This window comes from Gekko japonicus, unplaced genomic scaffold (assembly GCF_001447785.1).
Source record: "Gekko japonicus isolate JY-2015 unplaced genomic scaffold, Gekko_japonicus_V1.1 scaffold341, whole genome shotgun sequence".
NCBI lineage: Eukaryota > Metazoa > Chordata > Lepidosauria > Squamata > Gekkonidae > Gekko > Gekko japonicus.
The window spans coordinates 1,219,971-1,230,420 of record NW_015170898.1 but is presented as its reverse complement, the minus strand read 5'-3'; the positions used below and the strand labels follow the sequence as shown (position 1 = coordinate 1,230,420).

Here is a 10,450-nt window from a genome sequence, read left to right as displayed (position 1 = left end):
GCCCCAGACAAAATTGTTTCTTTGTTGCTCAACATTTTGGGGTTAAAAAGACACTTCATCTCTGAGGCCACAATCCTAGGCAGACTTAGGGGGAAAGTAACACACACACACACACACACACACACACACACACACACACACACACACACGCTACTGAAGACAGTGAGACTTTCGTCTGCATAATGCAGGCAATAAGGACTCCGGTGCAAGTCCGCCTCAAAAAGCAAGAGCTTTCTCTCCGTTATAGTAGCTGACATTTGGAGGAGTCATTCGGTGGCTTTATGGTGTCCCTAGCCTTTCAGTGCTCTTGAGGGGGCCAGGTGGGTTCAGAACCTTCAGTGGCCCGTGATACCTGGTAAAGCTGAAGTAGGTAAGCAAGCGCAGGTCCCAGAGCCTAGCCGAATTCTATCCATTGCGGCTTGGTGGCTTTATTAATGTCATCAAAGGCGTTGGCTGCGCAGTGACCAAGAAGAATTCTGGAAAGGCAGGGAACAGACTTCAGGTACAGAAGACCGGATAACTGTCCTGCTCTTTCACATTGTTACATTAGCACGTATGCTAATAGGCGTTTCTTAAATTATGGGTCCCATTAATGTGGAGCAAATTGTTTTCGAATTTGTGTGTGTGTGTGTGTGTGTGTGTGTGTGTCCCGTGTCTCGGCTCGGTGTGCAGGCTTCCCCCCTTCCTTGTAGGCGGACCACAGCAACCGAGCAGGGACATCGATTCCACCGACTATATCTGTATCTATACCTGTATAATACACAGATATAGATATATTGGAAATTCAGAAGTCGCCCTGAGGAGCAGCTCAGTGCCTACGAAACCAAACTGGGAGGGGTTGCTGGTGGAGGCCGGTTTTCCATTGGCTGCACGCACTTGCCGTGGCGCGGGGGTATCTCTAATCATATTCAGCATGTTTTGCACAAGAAATGTCAGCCAGAAAGGGCTATCTGCTCTCTTCGCCAAATTATTCCCCGACTATGGCATGCTCGGAGAGCCCGGCTGCAAACTCTTTTTTGGTGGACTCCCTGATCAGCTCAGCCTCAGGCAGAGGGGAAGGAGGTGGTGGTGGTGGAGGAGGAGGAGGAGGTGGAGGAGGAGGAGGAGGAGGCGGCGGCGGCGGCGGTGGAGTTGGAGGAGGAGGAGGAGGCGGCGGCGGCGGCGGCTACTATCCCAACAACAGTAGTGTCTACCTGCCGCAGACGTCCGATCTGTCCTATGGGCTGCAAAGCTACGGACTGTTCCCCGTGCTGGGCAAACGCAATGAAGGTCCTCCTCAAAGCATTGTCCCCTCCTCTCACGCCTACATGTCAGGGATGGAAGTCTGGCTAGATCCCCCAAGGTCTTGCCGCATGGAAGAGCCGGAGAGCCCGCAGGCGACCTCGTGCTCTTTCGCTCCTAGCATTAAAGAGGAGAACTCCTACTGCCTCTATGACTCCGACAAAGGCCCCAAAGAGGCGGCGGCCACCGACCTGTCGACTTTCCCCCGGCTAAACTCCGAGGTCTGCTCCATGAACAACGTGACCGCTGGGGTACCCGTGCCAGGCTACTTCCGCCTGTCTCAAGCCTATGGCACCGCCAAGAGCGGCGGCGGCAGCGGCTACAGCAGCAACCACCACCACCCACCCCACCACCACCACCAGCAGCAGCATCACCAGCACCCGGGGCAAATGGCTGCTGCCCAGTTCGCCCCGCAGCCCCCGGTGCGCTTTGAGACGCCTCCCGCCCTGCCTCCGGCAGTCCCGCCGCCAGAAGCGCCGAGGAAAGAGAGCGAAGAGTCCTCCCCGCCCGCCACTTTGACTGGCGTCTCCCAAGGGGGGGAGGACGAAGGGCCCGCGTCCTCCTCCACCGCAGAAGAGCTGTCCCCGGCTCCTTCGGACAGCGGCAAGCCCTCCCCGGAGAAGGAAAGCCTAGGTAAGCAAAAACCGGCCCTCCGGAGCCGGACAGGATCCGCCGTGAAACGAGCGCTGGACCGGCGCCTCTCAAACAAAGCCCCTCAAATTGACCTCCTGAACCGCCCGGGCCTGTCTGGGAGCTGAGATGCCGTGGCTAGATTTGCGCAGTGCTTATGTGCTGATGCCCGTCCCTTCGAGTCTCTAAACCCTGGTGCCCTGGGCCGTGGGCGAAGCCAGTGCTCAGCAAAACTGGGGGGTGGGGGGGGGGGGGGGGGGGCGCCCCGAGCGAGGCAGCGGGGCCTGAAGAGATAACATAGATGTTTGTAGAGCGTCCAAAGTAAGCAAGAGGCCCGCGCCAATAAATAAACCCATTAACAGGCTAAGTTCTAGTTTACGATCCTGAATGCCTCTTTGAAAAGAAAGCAGCTGGGCTGAAATCCTCCTTCTATGAAGTGCGATCAAATCAGGCGGGGCGAATGTCCTTCAACGCACAACAAGGGCTGCTGTTATGAATCCAGGCTGGGCGCAACAGAGTGGGGCCCTTCTGCGCCAGGGCCGCTGGGAGCCGGGGAAGAGCCCCCGCAGGGACCCTGTTCAGTGGGGCGTGTGCCGGAGATTCCCGGTCCATTCCCCCCCTCCCCCAAAGAAATCTAAACTTGTTTTCAGAGAGGGTTTTCTGCTTTACTGGTCACCGGCGATTCTGAGACTGTATCTAATGGGACATAAGTTAGGTGTAAAAATATACTGCAGTCTTTTGGTACCTTAAAGGCGAAGTTATTCCATTCTTCATCTAAAAAAGAAACAACTTCCCTGAAACGCTTTCAGGGTGCCACAACAGAGTGACATGTCTGCCCCTCTGATGTGACCTGGGAATGCATTACGTATCTATAGAAAGATGGGACCTCTTTTCTGTCTCACACGTAGAGGCATAAACAGAGATTTCACTGTTGGTTGCTGGAAACGTAACTGTCCTACCACTAAATGGCCAAAAAGTCATAACACAGACAAAGGGAATTTATAGCCCAACAGCAGGCATGTCTCTCTGCAGGTATCTTCTGCTGAATGAAACTGGTTTCACGCCCGAGTAAACCAGGGTACCTGAAATTCCAGCTTTCATTGATTGGACTGGCGTTGGTCAGATTTCGATTATCAGCGGAGCGGCTTTTGATTTAGTAGCGCCTCTGGATTGATAAATATCCAGATATCCCGGGTTTTTGCCTTGAGTCAAACGCCTGAGGAGCGAATCCTTCAGATGAAAGGGAAATCGGAGACCGGCAGGACGCCACTGCCAAAGGCACTCGCCAGGATCGGCGTCAACTCCAAAAACGAGTTTTGCAGGAGAGCGCAGGGGAACCAAGTCCTTAGGCGGGAATGTTCTGGCTGCACTCTAGGGAGGCTAGGACTCAAGAGGGACCCCCGAAAGGGCCCATGAGCAGAGGGAACTCGTGCCCTGCCTTCACTGAAACCCCCTAAGAGGCACTGGGACGTCGTGGGTCCCTGCCTCCCCCTGTCCTGGTGTCTTTTTGGTAATGCCCCTTTCTTACTTTCTCAAAACTAGGCAATTCCAAAGGAGAGAATGCAGCCAACTGGCTCACCGCGAAAAGTGGCCGAAAGAAAAGATGCCCTTATACCAAGCACCAGACCCTGGAGCTGGAGAAGGAGTTTCTCTTCAATATGTACCTGACTCGTGAGCGTCGCCTAGAGATCAGCCGCACCGTCCACCTCACAGACAGACAAGTTAAGATCTGGTTTCAGAACCGCCGAATGAAACTGAAGAAAATGAACAGGGAGAATAGGATTCGGGAGCTCACAGCCAACTTTAATTTCTCTTGATGAACCGACAGGCGCCCCTCCATGGGTTCGAGAGCCAGAAACATTTTGGGTTTGTTTTTTTGTTTTTTTGTTTTGTTTTTGCCTTTAGCTAACTCTCACCTGTATGGATTTGAACGCTTCGATTTCGGTTGTTTTTTGTTCTGTTTTTTCCCCTCAGCCTCTCCATAGCCTCCTGATCACTGATTCGTTGGGATAAAGCCATAATGATGCACGTCGCCCCGCGTCTTGTATTGCCCTTGCTTCATTCTCGGGTCTTGAAAACTCTGACGCTGAGAAACGGCATTTCCAGAACTCTAGATACTGATTTCCCCCCCCCCCTTGAGAAAACTGAGCCAAACTTAGGGGAAGGCAAATTGTATTTCCCCCCTCCAAAGATAAGACGAATCTGTGGAGTGGGTTGAGAGTGAGTTTCAGTCTTTTAAATTTGGTCACTCCGCTTCTTTAGTGGGGGGTGGGGTGGGGGCTGTTGCAGCTTATATCGAGAGCCGACCATTGCGGGTTTCCTAGGATGTCCAGCAGCGAAGCCTGCGCAGAGTGTGGGTTTCTTGGGGGGGGGCCCATATGCTTGACATTACAGCGTCCACGAAAGCGAGAATCTACAACGTTCCTCCCCACTGAAAGACAGGGAAAAGTTTGTGTCGTTTTTAATTGGTTGAATAATGATACTTTCTAGTTATAGGCAAAGACTTTTTTATTCTGGATAGGTTGGGTGATCCCTAGTTATGCTGGACAAGCACATACAAAAAAAAAATGTTAAAAGACTCGTCTTCCAGGTCTTGGAGGAAAAAGAAACGAAATCGCTTTCTTCTGTCTGTGAGGGAGTGTGTTTTGCTATACATATATACATATATTCCACCAGAAACATTTTCGGCCAGGAAGCGAGGGGGAAGGGTGCCCGATTTCCTTTGATACTGTGAAGTTACATGCGTTGAGAAGGTCAAGCGTGTAGTGCAAAGAGAGAGAAGAAAAATATCTATAAATACAGATATGTATAAATGTCTATTAATATTAATATTATTAATATTATTAAAATGCCGAGACTGTTGGAAGCAAATGCATTCTATATCGTTATTCTAAATGTTAGCTCTATCTGTTTCTCGTTCTTACCTTAAATCTGAAATAAATTAATATTGTAATCCTGCTGTGCGTGGAACGAAAAACACAACAACAACAAAAATATGACGATGCTGTTTTATGTTCTCTTAGAAAAATAAAAAGAAGTGGAATGAATCCCCCTTTTGGAAAAAAAAAAAAACCCTCGTTTTGTGACTGCTTATTCTCAGGTTCTTACGTTAGATCTCCAGGAACTTTTACAACAGGACTACTTTGCCCGAGTCCCCTGCAATTACTTTAGGAATCTATTTAAATATTACCTAGACGGTCGTAATTTGTCTGGGCCATATAGCAATGGTGCTGTAAGGTTTGTCGGCTTTTGTTCAGTTTTATGACTTGCTAGTATATCTGGATTGTGGCTGTCTTGGACGGGTGGTTTCAGTTGAGTGAGAAGCTGCACAGGCAGAGGAAGCCAAGGGGCCGTTGCTTTGAGTGCAAGGAACTGGCTTTCCATTTTGTTTTATTTACTCCCCCCCCCCCCTTCCATTCTTGTGAATGTTAGACTATCCCGGCATAGGGGCTGAGCTATGTTGCACCTTCAAAGGAAAACCTAGAGGGCTCAAAGAGAAATCGGAAAAGGTGAGCACGAGGGAACGAAGATCTAGTTCTTCTCTTTGTCGTCCAACTTGTCCGCCATGTTTGTACGTCTCCTACCTGGCTGCATGCGGATGCGCTTAGACAGAACAAGTTGCCTTGAGGGTCTGCCTCACCGCCTGTCTCTTAAGAACCCGCCACAAAGGCGAACGGGAGGAGGATGAGAGAGAGAGAAAGACTGAGAGTGAGTGAGCGAGAGAGACAGCGAGAGAGAAAATGGAAGCTTCAATGGCCAGGCCAATTGTTTCTTTCAGGGAAGAAATAGACTTTGAACCCGGCCATCTTTCTTGAGAGTCATTGACTGCTTACAATCATGGTTAGAGTCCACCGCCTGCCTTTTTAATCTTTTTTTTTTAAGTTGCACGAGGATTTCTCCAAAAAGGATTTAATGTCAGGGGTATTTCTACTGAAGCAGTACATTAAAAGCAAAAAAGAAAACCAAGTAGGTGGTGGTGGGGAGACTGTAGACGAGGATGGCGACTGCTGTGGGAAGGAGGAGGAAGGGGGGGAGGCGAGGGGGCTGTTGGAGTCATGTTGCTGGTTTGTATTTATTTTGTTGTTTTTTTTATAGCGGGATCCTTTTGCCTAAGGAAAGCGGCTATGGGGAGCCCTCTTAAATAGGCGGCTGAGAACTGGTCGGTGATTTAGGTAGTTTCATGTTGTTGGGGCTGGAGCTCTCTCTCTCTCTACAGCACGAAACTGCCCGAATTACTTCAGTTTGTACTCATCAAGCGGGTCTAATAAGCGCGGGAGTAAAAAAAAAAAACAAACCCAAAATCTGCCTTTAAGCGCCGAAGAGGATCTGGGAAGCCCTGCACTCTCTCCCCCTCTCCTCCAGGCGTCAAGGTCCAACGCCATTGTTCCCTTCGGGGCGCCTGCAAAACTCCACTCCTTAGCCGTACAGCCGCAGCGGAGTCGGGAATGTTAAAATAAGGGAAGGGACGGGAGAGGCCTTCGGTGCTGGCGAGGAGGCACTGGGCTGGATTCTCGGGTGTTACATGACGGTTCCCTTCAAGGTCAGGGCCGCTTTGCATTACAGGAATCTCCTCACTCTCTGCACGCGCGATGATGCTCTTTTTTTTTTTAATATGACAGCGAAAGGGGGTATGGGTCTGCGTTTCCATTCTGCCCTGAAATCTGCTTCCACTGGGCTAGGTCTCTATTCACAGCTGGGTAAAGAGACAATCCGGTAGCGATTGCTGGCTTGCGACAGACTGCCTATCTCTCTCGTCATATTTTATCGAGCTATTTTGCCTTATGAGGACACACACACACACACACACACACACACACACACACACACACACACACACAGTGGCCGCTTCCTCTCCCGCCTCCCTTCGCTTTAAGCTATGTGTGTGGGGGGGGGGGGCGAGGGGAGCCCAGAGAGAGATAAAATTCGGAGAGAGGCCCGCGCTTTCCCTCCGGCTCACAAGGCCTCGGTTATGATCATTATTGGAGCGAGTCCGGGCGGCCGCATTCCAGTGAGGCGGAATAAGCAACAGCGACCTCGCTCGGGCTCGACGCTGCCCTGGGCCTCCACCTCCCCTCGCCGCCTCGCCGGTTGGTGTGCAGCAGCCCGGCGTCCGGCGCAGGAGCGGCAGCGTTTTGTTTACATCGGATCCACACCGCTCACCGCTTGTGTAAATGAACAAGACCTGTCCTTGGTGAGAGGGGCAGGACCGGGAGGGGGGGGGGTATCCGTTCTCGGCTTCCCCACCCCGTGAATAAGTTTTGGGGGTTTCATAATTCCGTCTAGAATTGGAAAGGAGATTTTCTTTGGGTTATTTTAGGTGGCGGCGGCGGCTAGGGCATTTCCCCTGTCTCCAGCCTTTCAGTGGAAGCCTCACAAGAGACACACGCAGGACCGTCTTGGCCTATGTTGTGCGTTGAGGTCTGTCTGTCTGTCTGTGTTCGTGTACCTGTTCGTTTCAGAATATATATCCATGTATTGTAAGGCTCGGATGGAGAAGACATAAATGTTTACGACTTGGGAAGGCATGCAGAGGGCCGGGCCGCACAGACCCGCCTGGAATGGTTCTGCTTGTCAGGGTTTCCTTGGAATTGTTCAGGGTAATATCCTGATTTCTTGACCGTTCACCTCCCCCCCCCAATTTAATTCCGTGACCGTTTCTTCCAAAACAGGCTTTTGTGGCAGCTGGGGATGTCCGTGAGGATGTGTGGTACGTGAATGCCACAAAATAATTAGCCAAATATGAATTGCCTCTTAGGCATAAATATGTAAATATATATTAAACGAGTATTTCGGGATGTGTTTCTATTGAACTGGGGCATTTCCAATCGAATGTGACTGGAAATGGTCTTATCGGTCAGGATCTGCGAAAAATGAAACCAAAATAGAACTTGGAAACTTCGGTCGTGTGGTTTAAAGTGTTCTATCACACATAATTGCAACATAACGTGTTATTTGGGAGGAAAACTAAGGTGGACTCGAGGTCAGCACTTGAGCGAAAGCCTTACCGAATTAGTTGGTTGTATTCAAAGGCTGGAATCCTCACCACCCTTCCTTGAAAATAAATCCCAAACATTTGGGTTCAGGATGAGAGCCAAAGTCTTTCCAGTCGAATCCCTGAACTCCCAGACCCGAAGCGTATTTACTGGGAAGCGATTCACATTGATCGGAATGGACTTTCCTTTCACGACTCCAGAGGAAAGCCGCGCCTTTTCCTCCCCGTCCACCGTGTATTTTAACATTTGCGGTGGCTGTTATATGAAATTGCCTACCTGAATTACGAAGTCTACTGATAAAAATCTGGATCTGGTCTTGCAAGTAAACCTCGGAAGCGAAGCGAGCACACACCAGCGCGTTGCGGCTACTCCCTGCCCTAATGTCCTAAACAGTTTATTTAAGACACCGAAGACTCTTTCATTGTCATGGTGTCTCCGCTAGGAATTTTTTTTTTTAAGGAATAAATCGACCGTTTACTCTTCTAGCGTAAATGGAGCCTTTTTCTTCTTCTGCGGCTACTTTCAGGGGCGGCTGATCAGAAATGGAACCACTACGGCAGCTCCCAACCCGAAATGTAATAAAAGAAAACAGTCTGGAATCCTGCTGTTCAGATTATTTTTCTCCTTCAAGGAGGAAGGAAGTTCTGCCAACATATTTCACAACAGCTGACTCTCGATTTTAAACAAAAATGACGTAAGGCTTCCCTCTCTACAGGAAAAGAGCAGTATTGAGAAGAGGGCGACTTTCCTACTGTGGCAGCGAAGTCGGAATTTGGCCGGAATCCCCTCGACAAGACCTTTGTCTGCGTTTTGATACAAGTTAATGGGCGGGGGGGGATGGGCGCGTCGCCACCGGCTTGCCAGGCTCTTCAGGATCGCCCCGCTTTGATCTGGGCACCATCCGTTGCTTCGGGTAATCGGAAGACAGACCTCGTCCCCATTAGAACAAAAAACCTGTCTGGGAATGTGAGCGCTTCCCCCGCGACACCCTCGGCGTTTAGCTCTCGGGGAGATCCGAAAGCAGAGGAAAGGGTCTTGCAGCCATGTACAAATAATGAGAAACACACTTCTTCACACATGCAATGAATTAGTCCCGCCGTTTCCCGGCTCTTCGGCAGTCTCTAGTTCGAATCAGACCAAAAAAGTGGGGGGAAGAGAAAGAATTGTGGAAAAAATTCTCTTCTCCTCTCTCTCCCTCTCCCCCCCCCCGCCCGCCCTCAGTTTTGGGTCTCAGTGCTTTTGAAATCCAGAAAACAGAAGCAAGGGCAGCCGAAGGATCCGCCGGGGAAGGGCACACGGATTCACATGTCAGACACAGCCCGCATTTAACCCTTACTCGAATTCGCAGCACTGGACTTGATCTGTGGGCCGCATCACCTTTCGGGCTATTTCTCTACCCTCACAGAAGGCTGTAACCTTCCGCTTAATCCCAATGCTCCCCCGTCTCAAACAGAGAAGGCGCCAGAAAATAAATAACTGTTTACACATTTTTCTTTCCGATCCGGTTGCTGGGAAAGAAGACTGAGGCGCAAGGGCGGGCTGTATCCTCCCGCTCGCTCTCACGCAGCCGTGGAAATTAATCCTCGCGACAAAAAAGAGAGAGAGAAGAAAGAAAGAAAGAAACCCCCCCCCCCCCCCCGCCCCAGCCCGTCGCTAATATACAGTCCGCCGCGGCCGTTCTTCATCCCTTCGCGATCGAATGGGTGGTTACACTTCGCGGGGGCGTCTGGCGCAGCGCAGCGCAGGGAGGGGAGAGCGGAGGGAAGGCAGCGACCGGCGCGGAGCCGCCTCGCAGTCAACTTGATCGAGGGGCCTCATCCAACTTTCTTTCCCCGGCGGCACTCCGCGTCCTCTCCCGGCTCTCTTTTGGGAGGGAGGCTTGTACACGTGCAAGAGGGTCCTCGTTCCCAGGCGCTCCCAGGCTGCTGGTCCTTGGGCAGATTTTTTTAAAAAACCAAAAAAACCTTTCCCCAAATGACCTCCAATAAGTGCAGGTGAAGGGGACACGGGTGGCAAGTATGGGAAGGTGTCGTTGCAGCCGTGTGCGTGTGGGTGCGCGCGTGTATCTGCTTGCATGCTGCTTGCATGCTGCTGCTGCGGGGGTTATTTCTGGGGCCACGGGCTGCGGATCCCGCGTGGGCCGGGCGGCGGCGTGGGCGGCGTGGACTCTCCCTGCTGGCCAGCCATGGCTTTGGAAACTGTGGGCGCGAGGGTGCCTCGGCCCGGCTCCCTGCGCCCTCCTCTGCGGGGCTGGGGCTTGCGGGAGGAGGAGGAGGAGGCGCGCTCCCCTTGGGAAGGAGCGCCGGGTTGGATTTGACTTTTCCCCGGCAGCCCCGTTTAGCTCTGAACTCAGCGGCGCACCATTATTTACAGGGAGCTCCCAAACTAAACACAATAGTCTAATTTAACCTTTCCAGGCACTCGTAAATTTTTACTGCTGCGGAACACAGCGATGCAAATGAATGGGCTCGTCGCGGCGGAGTTAATAACAACCCCGCGTGGCTCCCGAAACAATAACTCCTTTTAAAATATAATAAATATATATT

General features: G+C 51.3%; 1 protein-coding gene across 1 annotated transcript; it reads left to right on the top strand.

Annotated features, from left to right (window-relative positions):
- Positions 1-1,139: 1,139 nt before the first annotated feature.
- HOXA10 (homeobox A10) lies at positions 1,140-4,685 on the top strand (the record flags this gene model as incomplete). The annotated part of the gene is made up of 2 exons (XM_015418581.1): positions 1,140-1,914; positions 3,454-4,685. Coding segments are annotated over 2 exons (1,050 nt in total), but the record flags the coding sequence as incomplete, so codon positions are not given.
- Positions 4,686-10,450: the final 5,765 nt, after the last annotated feature.